General features: G+C 50.7%; 1 protein-coding gene across 1 annotated transcript in view; it reads left to right on the top strand.

Annotated features, from left to right (window-relative positions):
• The window catches only part of Ivd (isovaleryl-CoA dehydrogenase), a 14,855-nt gene extending 6,783 nt beyond the window's left edge, over positions 1 to 8,072 (top strand). Inside the window, exons 5-12 of the mRNA XM_004623411.2 lie at positions 1,115 to 1,208; positions 1,406 to 1,542; positions 2,483 to 2,579; positions 4,815 to 4,908; positions 5,423 to 5,504; positions 6,120 to 6,224; positions 6,305 to 6,377; positions 7,753 to 8,072. Coding sequence (XP_004623468.1) covers positions 1,115 to 1,208; positions 1,406 to 1,542; positions 2,483 to 2,579; positions 4,815 to 4,908; positions 5,423 to 5,504; positions 6,120 to 6,224; positions 6,305 to 6,377; positions 7,753 to 7,886 — 816 coding nt within the window. The 3' untranslated portion in view covers positions 7,887 to 8,072. The remainder of the gene's footprint in view (positions 1 to 1,114; positions 1,209 to 1,405; positions 1,543 to 2,482; positions 2,580 to 4,814; positions 4,909 to 5,422; positions 5,505 to 6,119; positions 6,225 to 6,304; positions 6,378 to 7,752) is intronic.
• The last annotated feature ends 7,483 nt before the right edge of the window (positions 8,073 to 15,555 follow it).

Below are 15,555 nucleotides of genomic sequence, written 5' to 3'. Positions count from 1 at the left end.
TGGTGCTGGGGGATTGAACCGCAGTCCCTGTGCTTTGCTAAGCTTGTTCTAAGTAGGTGCTTTAGACCACTGAGCCATCTCACCAGCCCCGCTTCTGAATTTCTGAATTAGAATTCATGTTACTAAAATGAAGGAAGCTGAGGCAGGAGGATCATTGTGAGTTCAAGACTAGCCTGGGCTACAAAGTGAATTAAAGGCCAGCCTAAGGGCTGGGGAGATGGCTCAGTGAAATAAGCGCTTCCCTGGCAAGCGGAAGGGCCTGAGTTCAATCCCTGGTTCTGCCAAAAAATAAAAAATAAATAAAGGCCAGCCTAAACTGTATAGTGAGACACTGCCTGAAAGAAAGAAAGAGGGAGAGAGGAAAGAAAGGTTTAGACACAATATCATGTCTACATCTTATCGTCTGAATAACTACTAAATAACTACTATGAAGACAACAATATGCAATGTATTAATTATTGTAACTGTCCTAACCTATCTTGAAACTTCCATTGCTATTTTTTTCTCATTAAAATGAATAAAAAAATTTTAAATAAAGGAAAGAAAGGCCAGACAGATAGCTCAGTGGACTAAAGTGCCTGCTTAGGCAGGCACAGCAACTGGGGTTCGATCCCCCGTGTGCTATGCCTGACCTGCCCCCAGGGCCGCTGAGATGGCATTTGAGACTGGGTGTGGTGGTACGCGCCTGTAATCCCAGCGCTTGGGAGGCTGAAAACAGAAGGATCACTATGAGTCCGATCTATGTAGTGAGATCCTGTAACCCTGTACTAAATACATTTTAAAAAGAAAGAAAGAAAGAAAGAAAGAAAGAAAGAAAGAAAGAAAGAAAGAAAGAAAATTGAGTAGAACGAAAATTGGGCAATAAACAGACGTAATTGAAGAAAAATAGAAAACCAGGGAGACAGGAACTGGGGGTGCAGCTCAGGGCAGTTCTTGCTTGCCTGTTGCGCATGAGGCCACAGGCTCTACCTGCAGCACTATCATCCTTGTGGTTACTGGGAGTACTTTGCTCTGAGAGAGTGGCTGGGGCCCGGGGCCAGCAGGATGAGACCATGGTGGGGTTCGGCTGGAGGAAGCTGTGAGGGCTCTAACCAAGCCTGTGGTTTCCCTGTAGCTGATTAGTGGCGAGTACATCGGAGCCCTGGCCATGAGCGAGCCCAATGCTGGCTCTGATGTTGTCTCTATGAAGCTGAAAGCAGAAAAGAAAGGTAAGGCCACTCAGCTGGGGAGCTGAAAGGGACAGAGGAACAAACCTGAGCAGAATGAGGGAGCGATGCAGTGGTCCCTGCTGGGTCTTCAGTGTACTTCTCACCTTGGCAGCTTCTCCCTCATAGGAAGCTCTGAGAAACCACTAGCTCGGACATGCCAAGCTGGCTTGAGCAAGGAGCCAATGTTTTGCCCTTAGGAGATCACTATGTCCTGAATGGCAACAAATTCTGGATCACCAACGGCCCCGATGCCGATGTCCTCGTTGTCTATGCCAAGACAGACCTGACTGCTGTGCCAGCTTCCCGGGGCATCACGGCCTTCCTTGTGGAGAAGGTGAGGATGGGGGGTGTGAGGTCGAGGAGGCTTCTCTGTCCAGGCAATGAGACCAGAGGTAGCGCCTCTCGGCTGATCAATGTTGTGTGTTCTGCTCTGGTGGCATGGGGGAAGTGCAGGGGACTCCTAAGGAGACTGAGAGGAGGGTGGCTGAAGTCAGGTCCAAGGAAGATGGGTCATGTCTGACAATGGCATGCAAAGAGGTCCAGAAAGAGAACTAAAAGGAGCCACTGGATGTGAGAAGACATCTTTAGTGAGCTGGGTGAGAGGGAAGACAGTCTTGACAGCAAATGCAAGAGAAAGGTAGAGCAGGAGTCAGAACCAAAACTTGGGAGTTTGGGCTTATTTTTCAAGGAATTCAAGGGCTGAGCTACTCCAGGGCTGAGCTACAAGCCAGCCCCCTGGCAAGCACAGGGGTCTGAGTTCAATCCCCGGTTCCACCAGAATAAATAAATAGATAAATAGTAGAGGGAAAACAGCTGACCAGGATAGACCCAAAAGGGTCCTGGCTGTGACTAGAAACCTCCAAGTGGTGCTGTGACACCAGCCACCCTTGCCAGCCCAGAGCCCATCACCAGCACTCTGTGGGGCACCTGCCAGCACACAAAGCGTTCAAGTGGCCAAATTCATCCCAGTCAGAATTCCACTAGGGACAGGTGGCAAAAAAAAACAAGAAAGAGGTCAGAGGAAATGAATGTCCTGGGACTAAGGGTCCCTGGGGGAGGGAAACAAAGTCGGGCAGTCCTGGGAATTTCAGTGCTCCCATCCATGAGAACTCCAGGGAAGGCAAACCAGCAGCAGAGGAGGTGGAGCGCTGGGGCTGGAGCAGGCCCATCCAGTGTAGGTGCCAAGCAGGTGTGGGGACCTGATGGAAAGGGGCCTTCCCTTTATGGGGCCCTTGCGAAAGCCTAGCCAGGGGCTCCTTTTGTTTCCTGTGAAGGGAATGCCGGGCTTCAGCACCTCCAAGAAACTAGACAAGCTGGGAATGAGGGGCTCTAACACCTGTGAGCTGATCTTTGAAGACTGCAAAGTTCCAGGTAAGCATCTCCCTCCTCAGTCTTGGCCCCTTCACAAGCTAATCCGTTTGCTTTCAGGTTGAGAGAAAGCCCCTCTCCCAGGGCTAGGGAGTTAGCTCAGTAGAATAAGCACTTGCCTGGCAAGTACAAGGGCCTGAGTTCCATCCTCGGTTCCGCAAAAAAAAAAAAAAAAAAAAAAAAAAAAAAAAAAAAAAAAAAAAAAAAAAAAAAAAAAAAAGAAAGAAAAGAGAAAAGAAAGCCTCTCTCCTTTCAACCACTGTGGCTACACTGTGGGCCTGGTAGCGCACTAGGAGAAGGCTGCAGCCTGCCTGCTGGGCCAGGGTGTTTTCTCTGGATAGTGTACTGCTTAGGGTTTGTATTCTAGCAGCTGGGGCAAAAGGTCCGAGCTACCCCTGGCCACTTGTGTCCTTCAGATTTCCTGTACCTTCACCTGTGCAGCCTGCATGTTACTCATTAATGATGCTAACAACCATCTGAGTTAGCTCAGGGAAGGAGAAACAGTGTGATTGCAGTAGGATTGTGTGCTCCTATGAACTCTAGCGGGAAATGTGACCACCGTAGCACCGTGGGGTAGCCAGCACACCCAGATCACAGTTTCGGTTGCCAAGAAGGGTTGCTTGGGCCTCAGCCCCAGATCAGCCCCACCCCCCACAACCTGCCATCCCAAAAAGTGTGCTGTAAGGTAGGAGTGTCTGCAGAGGGGACCTGTGCAGACTTCTGTGTGGAAAGGACCAAAGTCAGCCAGCATGAAAGGCAGGTCAGTGATGTCAAGTCTCTGTACTCCGCTTCCTGCCCACACCTCCCAAGGCCGCCCATTGTCCTAGCTTCCTAGCAGGACGGGTGCTTCCTTGGCAGCTTCGGTGACTGGCACTGAATGACCCAGCTGCTGGACAAAGCGGCTTTCACGGGCCACCCTATGGGGAGGTGACCCTGGACCAAAGCAGACAACTAGAAGAGAGCACTTCTACGGCTCCTGTGTGAGTCCGGGTGTAGAAAGAACCCCAGAGGGTGGAGGAACTTCTAGACCAATAGCCTTTCTACTTCCATCCAAGGGAGTCCAGGAAGAGCAGGAAAAGATCTAACAACTTAGAGCTTTGTATCTCATGTTAAGGACGGTGTGGGGTCCTAGAAACTCCACTTCAGCCTGAAAATGATAAAATGGATCTTTTTGTCACCTGGAACCCTAGAGGAAGGTCAAGTAGCACTTCATTGCCTTAGGTGAGAGCATGTTATCAACACCACCACCCCCTTTTTCGATACAGGGAATTGAACCTAGGGCCTTCATAGTTATCTAAGTCCCTAGTCCTTTTTGCTTTTATTTCCAGATAGGGCCTTTCTAAGTCGCTAAGTTGCCCAGGCTGGGCTTCAGCTTCTAATCCTCTTGCCTCAGCCTCCCAGAGTGCTGGGATTACAGGTGTCCATCACCATACTCAGCTAAACCTACTACCGTTGTAAAAAGTGAAGAGATAACAGGATGTGATGGTGCACACTTGAAATTACAGCACTCTGGGAGGCTAAGGGCAGGAGGGTAGCAAGTTTGAGCCCAGCCTTGGCAATTTAGCAATTTAGTGAGACCTTGTTTTAAAATAAAATTTAAGCTGGGTGTACCCGTTAATCCTAGCACTTGGGAGGCTTACGCAGAAGGATCACTGCTAGTTCAAGACCAACCTGGGCTACATAGTGAGCTGAACTGTGTAAGCCAGCCTGAACTACATATCGAGACCCTGCCTCAAAAAACAACCAAAAAAATTTTTTTTAATTTAAAAAGAAGGGATAAAAATGGTCTCTGGGACAAAATGCCAAACACAACTTGGAGGAGGAGGAGTTTATTTTTATTCAGCTTTTCAATTTATGGTCAGCAGGCTCCAAGGAAAAAGGGGATGGTAGAAGGGCCTGGTGGACAATAGCTGCTCCACCCTTAACGGCCAAGAAGGAGAAAGTGGAGAAAGGAGCCAGGGAGAGAGATCTCTTCAGATCGTGGCCCAGTGACCCCCCCCCTCCCTGCCAGACCCCTGGCCCTGTACTCCTTGGTAGACCAATTTCCTGATGGCATAGGGCACCTTCCAGAGCCCCACCTCTGAACATGTGAGCTTTTGGGGGACGGTCTAGATCTAAAGCAGAACAGGGACATAGCTGTGGTTCAAGGCCCTTGGTTCAATCCCCAGGACTGCAAAAATAGCAAAAACAGAGAAGTGGCTGCATGCCACCCTCTCTGACCAGCATTCACCCCGGCAGCTGCCAACATCCTGGGCCAGGAGAGTAAGGGCGTCTACGTGCTGATGAGTGGGCTGGACCTGGAGCGCCTGGTGCTGGCAGGTGGGCCTCTTGGGTAAGTGTGAGGCTGGGGTGGACAGAGGAGTAGCTGGGTGCCCAGGGTAAGAACGGGAACTGGGGTCCTTCCGCCTCCTTGGCAAAGGCGGGGGCGTTGATAGCAGCAGCAACCTTCCTTAGGGGGCCCAAGGGCGCCACCTCCTGGTTTTGACTCTTGGAGATAAATTCCTGTTCCTACCTTGAATTTCTTCACACACAAGGGAAATGCCATCATGCAACACAGAGCCGCAGTTCTGCTTGAGGTGGATGTGAAAGGCGAGGTGAGGTGCTGGCCAGGTCCCAACCGTGGGGACTTGTGGAGAGATAAGTTGCCATCTGTGGCCTTGAGAAATGCCCAGTGTGGGTAGCCCTGCTACGCCAGTGCAGGGCAGCAGGAGTTTCTCAGGCTCCCTGCCCCCTCCATTTCCTTATCATGCAGAGCTCTTTTCCCAGGCCTTTGCCTGGCATGCTGCCACCCCACCTGGCACCAGTGGGACAGTGACACATCTCCACAGTGTTCTTCTTTCTGGCAGGCTGATGCAAGCTGTCCTGGATTACACCATTCCTTACCTGCACACGAGGGAAGCCTTTGGCCAGAAGATCGGACACTTCCAGGCAAGTGGACTACTTTGTGGGGTGGAAGTCCTCTTTCCTCCACTTAGAGTTTTGTCTCGTGGGTGGGGAAGCGGGCTGTGCTGTGGGCACTGACCACCCTTGTGTAGCACACAGCGAGCTTGAATGCTGAAAGCACTGGCTGCTTACACTCACAGCCTGGCCTTGGATGTTTTTAGGCTGTGCATCGCCTTGCCCCATCACTTCTATTTGAGGTGCTCAGACTAGACATGGGGAGGCTGGAGGTGACATGTGCCACTTGGGGGGCAGGGCTTGGGAGAACAGCAGTGGCATTTCTAGCATGACCCTGTTGATCTGAAGAAGCTGCAGGAATTTTGTGCCAGGAGAGGCAGATACACAGCACCTTTCAGATGGATGTAGTGAGGGCTGCTCCAGGGTATAGAGAGGGCTGCTCCAGGTTGCAGCGTCCCCCGGGGAGCAGCCACTCTTTGGCTTCCCTCCCAGCTCTGCTCCCATTTCTGCTATCTTGGGCAGGCCCCTCTTCTCTGAGTTCTGCTTCCCATCCTGAGCTGCCAGATTGCCACTGCTGCTGGCCTGGCTCCTGGCAGCCAGGAGGAACAGCCCAGCCTATTGACTTTGCCTTCTCTCTGTGTCCAGCTGATGCAGGGAAAGATGGCTGACATGTATACTCGCCTCATGGCGAGTCGGCAATACATCTACAACGTAGCCAGGGCCTGCGACGAGGGCCACTGCATCCCCAAGGTGAGGGCCAGCCTGGAGGGTGGTGGCTGGTACTGCGCCCCATGCCTACCAGGAACCTGCTGATCCAGCCTCCTCCCCAGGACTGCGCCGGGGTGATTCTCTATTCAGCTGAGTGCGCCACACAAGTGGCCCTGGATGGCATCCAATGCTTTGGTGAGTGCCCCACAGCCTCCTTCTGGGGCTCCCTCTGTGCCTGCGCCACCTCAGCCACAGCCTCTCCATCCACCAGTTAGGAGGAAATGGAAAAGTACATGGCAAAACTTCTAGGGGCCACAAGCTGCTACTGCTTTAAAAAAAAAAAAAAGTTATATTTAAGATACATAATAATTACATTCATCTTGGGGTGCTGGGCGTGGTGGTACACCCCTATAATCCCAGCACTTGGGAGGCTGAGGCAGGAGGCTCACTAGAGTTCGAGATCAGCCTGAGCTGCAAAGTGAACTCAAAGCCAGCCTGAGCTGCATAGGGAGCCCCTGTCTCAAAAAGACAACAAGACCATTGATCTCGGGAAGCTGGTACATATACATATTGAATCTTGATGATTTTATTGCCCCTGTCTTCCTTCTCTCCCTCATTGTGCAGGTCTCCTTCCCATCTCCAGTCTGTCTCCATTTCCTCCCATCTTTTTTGTTTTGCTCTTTAAATTACTCATATTAGAGAGATCATGTGATATTTCACCTGCATCTGATTTATTCCACTTAGTTTTATGGCTGAAAGGCCCATCCATTTTCCTATGTGTGACTCAAAATCACCCTTCTTTATGGCTGAGTAGCACTCAGTACTGCATATGTCCTACATTTGCTTTATCCATTCACCTGCAGACGGGCACACAAGCCACTTCCACAACTGGGCTCTTGTGGATTGTGCTACTATAAGCTGTGTCCCCCTCATCCTCCCTCCTGGCTTCATGGGGACATGGGGAAAGATTTTCCAGGTGGAACTACCTTGCTTCCTTGCTGCTGAGTGGCTAAGGGTCCAGCCCGGAGCCCTGCAGCTCAAGTCTGATTCGTAATTCTGTTAGGCCAGTCTTCTCGTCCTGCTTTTCTGTGTCTCTGTTGGTTCACCTCTTTCTTCGCCTGGTGTCCTTGACACTCCTGGTGACCGTCTAGCCTCAGCTTCAGCCCCACCTGACCCCCAGCATGGTATTCTCCAAGCCCATATATATCCTTCCTTTGTCATTATTCCCTAAATAGTACAATTTTTTTTTTTTTTTTTTGCCAAACCAGGGATTGAACTCAGGCCCTTGCGCTTGCCAGGGAAGCGCGTATTCCACTGAGCCATCTCCCTGGCCCTAGTACAAATATTTAAATACATAGCCTAGAGATGATTAAGTTTCTGGGCACGTGTGTGTAGGTGACGTGCAGATACAATGCCATTTTATATAAGGAACTTGAGCATGCGTGATTCTGGGGTTCACAGGGCTCTTGGAACCAGGCTCTGCAGGCACAGGGAAGGCTGGCGACACCTTTGGTTTGCTCTTGCCCATCACTCGTGTTGTCTTTTCTTCTCTGCCCATCTCTGGCTGCAGGTGGCAATGGCTACATCAATGACTTTCCCATGGGCCGCTTTCTTCGAGATGCCAAGTTATATGAGATTGGGGCTGGAACCAGCGAAGTGAGGCGGCTGGTCATCGGCAGAGCCTTCAATGCAGATTTCCATTAGCCCTGTGTTGTGGTCAGTGTTTACAAGGAAGACAATTTAATACAGGACACAATTTGTAGGATTATTTTATAACAGTCACCCAAAGAGTCACGTACAAAGGAGTGGAGGAAATCTGTCCCCACACTAATGACCCAAGGAATCCAGCTGAGGGCCTGGATCCCATGGCAGTGTGCTGCATGAGTCCCGCTGGAGACCTAGAGCCCATGGCAGTGTCTCATGCAGGCCTGTTTCAAGGATCTGCACTGGGAAGGCAGAAGGTCAACGGTAGAAGCTAGAAAGTCTGTGCCAGCAGGATGAAGGATCTGTGTCAGCAGGCTGAGGAATCTGCACTGGAGCTAGGAAGCGATACTCAAAGTAAGGACCAGAGCTCCCCAAGAGAACCTCAGCCATCCTCAGCAACACTGAGGTCCTGAGCTCCTCCAACAATGAGAACAGGCGAGTTCATATCAGGAAAACCAGCATAACAAGCTTCTCCAGGAGAACCAACAGGTCTTCTTCCTCGTCCTCTTCCTCTTCCTCTGCTCCTTCTCCATCTCCCTCTTCTCCCCTTTCCTTTCCCTACCTTTTTTCCTTCTTCTCCTTTTTATTTTGTTAGTGACAGTCCTAAGGTAAGCCTTCCACATCCAGCACCACACTGGATCAGTTCAGCTGGGTGTTACGAGTTGACCATCAGTTGTCAGTCCACCACACTGTGAGACTGTGTGCCCCTTGTCCCAGCACCTAGAGGTCTGTCTTCAGGAGCAAACATGGCAATCCCTTGCATGCCCAAAGCAGGCCTTGCAGCCCTTCTCCAGCACAGTGACTTCTGCAGGAGGCTGAGCTCTCCACACTGGCTGTCGACACTGAGGCCTCCTGGCTGGGAAGCCAAACAGGAATACTTTGAACAGATTCCATCAGAGATCATGTATTTGCCTGCAGATTTTAGAGGGCTCTGTTGACCATGCCCTAGCTCTGTAACCTCGGTGCCTGATGCTTCCCCCTTCGGGGGTGGCATCTACCCCTTTCTCTTGTAGGAGGACCTCTGGCAGGGAGCCCTGCCTGCTCAAGTGCAGCCCAAATCCTCACCCTGTCTGCCAGTTTCTTGAGGCATCTGCTCCCAGCAGCTTGAGACACCCACACCAGCATGTGTGGTGGGGCAGAGGGTGACATGCTTGCATGGAGAGGCAGTGCCTTGGAGCCTCCTGTACCACGCTAATGAGTCCTGGCCAGGGAACCTCCTGCAGCTGACTGGGAAGCAGGTGCAGGCCCTGGCCGTGCAGGCCTTGCTGGCCTCGCTGGCTCGGCTCCCACTGAGGCTGCCTGTGTCTATTTCTCTAGCTGCCCTGTGGTTAACTGTTACGGCTACACCCATGGCTGCTGCTACTTTGTATTAAACATATTGTGAAGCAACCCCCATCTGCTCTTGGACCCATGTTTGGAGAAGAAATGATCTACTTGCTCCGACTCCTGTCCTGACCAGGTCTTGGAGAATGGTTGGGCCAGGTGCTACTTGTTCGCTCTTCAGTCATGGGGCACGAGGGTAAAATCAGTCCTGGGGTACAGGAAGTCTCAGCCCCAGATCTCCAATTTGCTTTTTATTTTTTGAACTAAGGATTGAACCAAGGGAGAACTGAGCTATATCCCTATGCCTTTTTATTTTGAGACAGGATTTTGCTAAGTTTCCCAGTCTGACCTTGAATTTGTGATCCTTCTGCCTCAGCCTTCTGAGTAGTTGGGACCATAGTCAAGTTAAGACGAGCCGGGCATAGTGGCACATGCCTGTCGAACAGTACTCTAGGAGGATGAAGCAGGAAAAGTACCGGTCCAAGCCCAATCAGGGCAACCAGAACTTACTAAGACCCTGTTACTAAAAATAAAAACGGGTTGGCAATCCAGCTCAGTGCTCAGTACCCAGTACAACAACAAAAACAAAAAAGGTAATTTGCGTCTCAGAGTCTGAACTAAAGTCAGGATCTGGATATGCTAGAGGCAAAAATGGAAGTGTTCTGAGCATTCAGCCAGGGTTCCAGTGCACAGCATGTTGGACCCATGTTGTCTGAGAGGACTGGGTCTGGGTTGTTGGACCCCTAGGTTCCCAAGCTTGGGTCCCAGCCCAGTGGCACTTGTTCTGCTTTTAGTCCTGGGCTACAGCCAAATGCTGATTGAAGCCCAGCTTTGTGATGGAGGGTCAGCTCCTCATCAAACCCCAGTGCTGTCCCACCTTGAAGGGAAGCTTGGAGCTCTTGGCTATCCCCAAGTGCCCCCACCACACCCCACACTATGTTTGAATGCAGCTAAAATGGTGATCATCTCAAACATGCAGTTGGAACAAGCATGCACAAACACTCAACATGTGCTAGAATGCAAGGTGTGGTCCAGTCAGCGTTGCTGAGGTCTTGCCAGTTTGGGGTGCGCCCCTCAGAAGTGCGTGTGCGCAGCTTTAATCCTGAGGCATGTGTGACTGGTGTTTGGAGGAGGGGTCCCAGTGGCATGAGTGGCTGTGGGGATGTAATCTCCCACTTGCTATGTCCTACAAGGCCTCCAGTTGGTGCAGGAGGGACCTCAGCAGACACCGTGCCTGCTTTTGGGTTCCCAGTCTTCCAAACCAAGAGCTGAAGGGCCAGGGATGTAGCTCAGCTACACAGCGCCTGCATGGCAAGCAGAAGGTCATGAGTTCCATTCTCAGTACCAAAAAAGAAAAAAACAAGAACTGAAAACGTCTCCAAGCTACCAGTCTGTGATACTCAGTTACAGCAACAGATAAAGAGGAAGAAAGTGGTTGTTCTGATCCTTTATGTGAAGCACAACAGGAATGTTCAAAAATAAAATCAAAACACCATGAGCCTTGCAGCCGAGTCTCTTTTCTAGCAGTGGTGTGAGCGCTCCAGCACTGCACCGCGAACTCTTCCTTACCGCGCTGTCCCTGCTTCCACGCAGGTTCCCCGATGGCCACACTGCCTGCCCTGGGGCTGACAGCCAGCCAGCAGCATGTTGAAGTTGGCAGGCCCCGAGTCACAATTCGGCAACCTGTATATGAAGTCGCCTAGATCCCAGCCCCAGACCTAATCTCTACAGACGGTGACACTGGAACTTCTCAAGTAACCCTGGGTCCCCAGGGGCCTCCGTTTCAATTCTCACACACTGTGTGATAGCAATTCATTTATCTACGCACCCATCTCAAATTTTCTTTTACACCTTAGCTGCTGGTTCTCTGCGACCACTGGGTACAGGAAGCAAGTTTTTGTATGGGCTCTTTTTTTTTTTTTTTGCGGGGGGTTTTACTCAGAAGATGGCAAGGTGAGCAGCTCAAGGGTCTCCAAACAGGGACCCCAGTGAGACTAGAGACGAGTGGGTTGGATGGGGACCCAGGAGCCAACCACGCCCAGATGCCGCAGACGCGGGGTGGGGACACAGCTGGGAGGGTGCCGCCGAGGCGCACGGACTGTTGAGGGGTTCCAGCCTATGACCTGCGTGACAGGAGTTGGGAACTAAGACCCCAGTGACCGTTGGTCACGGTCTGCTGCCTAAAGCTAGCCCCAAGCCCTCCTGTGCCCTTCCCCCGGGGCACGCTGAGCTCAGTGCTGCAGTGGCTGTGGGGCCAGCTCAGGCGCTGAGTGGAGCTCGCCTGCCCCCTGCCGGCACGTTGAGGAATCAGGCGCTTGGAGCCCTTCGCTTGCCGCCTCGCACCCGGTGCTTTGCGTGTGTGCCGCTTCCAGTTAGGAAATTCAGGACACACAGAGGTCGACCGTGTTTTATTTTAGTTATTGAATGAAGTCGTGGAAAGGGATCTTTATCGTGATCATTACATACAAGAAAGGCCACTTTTTTAAGGGTAGGAAAATTTATTGGGGAATAGGCATGGGGAGTAAGATCGTTCCTGAGCAACAGGAGGATCCCAAATGGGTGGCCCAGGCAGGGCACTTCTAACAACTTAAAAATAGAAAAGCCATAAACTCAGAACAAAACAAACAAAAAAACTCAGAACAAAGACCAGCCTTGTACTATTTTTAAGCTTTTGTATATGCTTTATGTGTATGGTTTTTAAAATATTGTAATTTTAAAAGATCTTTTTTGGTACTGGAGATTGAAACCCACGGCCAGTGCATGCTAGAGAAGGGCTCAACGATGGACCTACACCCCAAATCCTAGGATTGATTGATTGATTTTGGCGGTACCAGGGATTGAACTCAGGACCTTGCACTTGCCAGGCAAGCGCTTATGCTACTGAGCTATTGCCCCGGCCCCCCTAGGGATTATTTAAAACAATAGCAAAACATCCTATACCTGGAGACTGGTGTGGTGGCACACACCTGCAATCCTAGTGCCAGGGAGGCTGAGACAGGTGGATTGGCACAAGTTCAAGGCCAGCCTGCCCTACACTGCAAGACCCTGTCTCAAAAAAAAAAATCCTGTACCCTGTCCCTCTTACCCCCTCTCCTACTCCCAGGGCAAAACCACTTTTCAGTCTTTAAGGGGTTCCTTTGGGTAATGCATCCTCTAAGTGATATGCTTACTTATTGATCAATTTAATTGAAGATGCTTCCAAGAAGAGTTCTTTAAAGTGCACACATTTGATGTATGACAGTCTCATTACATGCTCATATTTTTTTCTCTTTCACAGACTGGCCCTGTCCACTTGCCAGTTTTTAGAAGTGCTGGGATTAGATGGTCCAGAGTCCTGTTCACATTGCTGCCTAGCCCTGCTTCTAACCATATCCACAGCCTGTGGCCACACTAGTGGGCCAGGGGGTTCCCTGTGTGCGCCACCTGCTCACTCCATCAGGAGGATTCTGGGACATAGCCACTCTGTCACCCATGGCTCACCCACTCTGAGTGAGAGGCCAGACTGGTCTCTCTTAACTAGCCCTTGGATTCCCACAACAGATGTGCCAACTTGCCTCGCTTCTTCCTGTCCACACCCCTCAATCATTTATGCTAACCCAGAGAGAGTTATCAAGCTCCCCTCAAGCCTGCAGTGGTTCCCAGCACCTCTAAAATAGAGATTTTAGCTGGGATCAGTAGAATGAACCTGGTTATCCAGCTAGTTAGGAAACTACAGCAGGAGGAGAGCTAGAGCCCAGGAATTCAAGGATAGCCTGGGCAACACAGCCACAGCCCATCTGGAAGGAAGGAAGGAAGGAAGGAAGGAAGGAAGGAAGGAAGGAAGGAAGGAAGGAAGAAGAGAAAGGGAAAGAAGGGGTGGGAGGAGAGAAAGGGAGAGAACAAGACAGAGACAGACGGAAAGAGACAGAGAAGCAAAACAAGGAGGGAAGAAGGAAAAAGAAAACTAAGGTTTTGCAAGGCAAATATGACTGCGATGCACCTTGACCTGCTGGGCTGGGTTCCTCCTGCCAGCCACCCTCCTGGCCACATTGTCACCCTGGGGCCTTTGCCCCCACTGGTCCCTGTGCCCAGGAAGCCCTTCCAGCCTTCACCTGAGCCCTTACTTCCGCAACTCTGAAGGTCCCCTCCTTCAGGAAGATCTCTCCTGCCAAAGCTGTCCCCAGCCCTCAGTCTGCACAGCACCATCTTGGCTGGGCTGCCCACTCCTCCCTCCACATGCCCTGTGGATGGATTTACATCCAGGTGCATGTATGTTACATGCGACTGTTTGCCCTGCTGTGGGCCATGAGCTGGAGGGGTGGGAAGGTGTGATTGCCCTGTCTTTACAAGATTGAGATCTGGCATAATTCCTGGCACATGTCAGGTGCTCAGCCCCTTCACATGCTCACTGAGCAGTTTATGGCTCACATTTTATTGGCGCCATAGTTATTTGCAAATGTGGTCACCTCTAGTTTATTTAAGATCTTGGACATTGAAAAACCATCTCCTGTATCTCTCAGCCAGCAAGCAGCACCCACTGCCTGAAGTAAGCGCTTGGCTGTGCTTCATGCTGAAGCAGTGAAACAACAGGTGGGCCAAAGTCCCAGCCTAATCCCAAAGTTGGCACAAACAGCAGGGCAGCCGGCTTCAGCTTTGCCGGCCCTGTGCTCCCGCCTTCCTACCCCGGGGTGGCCAGGGCCCAGCTGCAGGAGGGAGGCCTTCACATTGTCCAAGCTGAAGAGAGGTGAGGTACACTGCTGAAGGACGTGGCCTTCCTCTGCCAGCTGGAGACAGAATGGGGACTGGATAGAAAAGGAGGCAGAGTAGTGTCACATACTCTCTCTTTTGTTGTTAAATGTGTGACATATAAGGAAGTGTACATAATGTGCATATGAGCACCATAGAAAGTAATAAAACCCCTGTGTTGCGTGGTGGTGCACGCCTGTAACCCCAGAACTATGGAGGCTGAGGCAGGAGGATGATGAAGTGTTCAAAGTCAGCCTGGGCGCCATAGTGAAACCTTGTGTCAAACAAACAAGAAAACCAAAACCTCTGTTATACTGAGCATCCAGGTCAATGAAGAGAACATGTCAAGTGTCCTGAAGTCCATGGTCCCTCTGTGTGTTTTGGTACCATAATGGAGCACCAGCACCTCATGTGTGCTAGGCAAGACCTTTGCCCACTGAGCTACATCCATACTGCCTTTTTCTTTCTCTGTTATATTCGTTGTTTGTTGATACAGTTTGTCTCACTGTGCTGCCCAGGCTGGCATTCAGCGTCTGAACTCAAGGGATCTCGATTCAGCCTCCCAAACAGCTGAGGGTACAGGTGCACCATGCACCCGGTGCATCCTCCTCCTTCCATCACTTTCCTGCTCTCTGTGTGTCCCCAGCAACACTATTTAGCTTCCCTGTTTCTAAATTCTCCACAGTTGGAGATATATGTACTATGTATATTCTTGCTTCTTTGTCTCATTGTTATATATTTTTCTTTAAAAAGAAAACTCACATTGAAGAGCAGAGCTATAATTTGTTTGGATTTGTTTTTGTATAGTAGTCCATTGTGTGGAAACACAACAGTCTAAATTCTGCTGATGAACATGTGTTGGTTTCCAGTCTGGGCAGTTCCAGAGATTTCTACAGGTGCCTTTGAACACATGGGGTTGAGACTTCTAGTCCCATTTGCAGAGTGGGATCTCTGTTGCAGTGCACGTGCCTGATTAACTTCCTGAGGAAATGCAAGCCGTTTTCCAGAGCAGTGTATCCGTTGCTAGAAGTGGCATGTCAGCCCCTGGTGCAGCCCTGTGGGTTTCTGAGTGTCCATCGCTGCTTCCCTGGCCAGGCCTATAAATCACACATCCTACAAACCTTTACAGACAAGTTGTTGAGAGCTGTGTATGGCCCGGGAGGCTGAGAACAGTGACAAGGTAGCAGGGAACAACCTCACAAGAGAAAGGGTGCGTGTACATATTCTGCCAGCAGCCAGACACCAGCACCAGCTTTGCCCTGGAAGACCTGGGGGAGATGGAAGCTAGAAGGTAAGTGGAAATTTTCTTGAAAAGGCAAAACCTATTTCAAGGCCAGTCATATCTCAGCACAGGTAGACAAAGAATCAGTGGATGGAGCACAGAGGGCTGCCCCAGTAAAGGGAAGTCAGGAAAGAAGACTGACTCATCAGGCATCATGACTTATGACTGTTATCCCAGCTATTAGGGAGGCGGAAGCAGGAGGATTGCAAGTTTGAGCCTAGCCTGGGCTACATATAGGGAGAGGACTGTCAGAAAGCGAGAAAGCCAGCCAGCCAGCCAGCCAGTCAGCCAGAAAGAAGAAAGGAGAAAGAAAGAAAAAAAGAAAGAAAGAAAGAAAGA

Source organism: Octodon degus, unplaced genomic scaffold (assembly GCF_000260255.1).
Source record: "Octodon degus isolate 3935 unplaced genomic scaffold, OctDeg1.0 scaffold00002, whole genome shotgun sequence".
NCBI lineage: Eukaryota > Metazoa > Chordata > Mammalia > Rodentia > Octodontidae > Octodon > Octodon degus.
The sequence above is the reverse complement of the archived record's forward strand: the minus strand, read 5'-3'. Positions and strand labels throughout refer to the sequence as shown.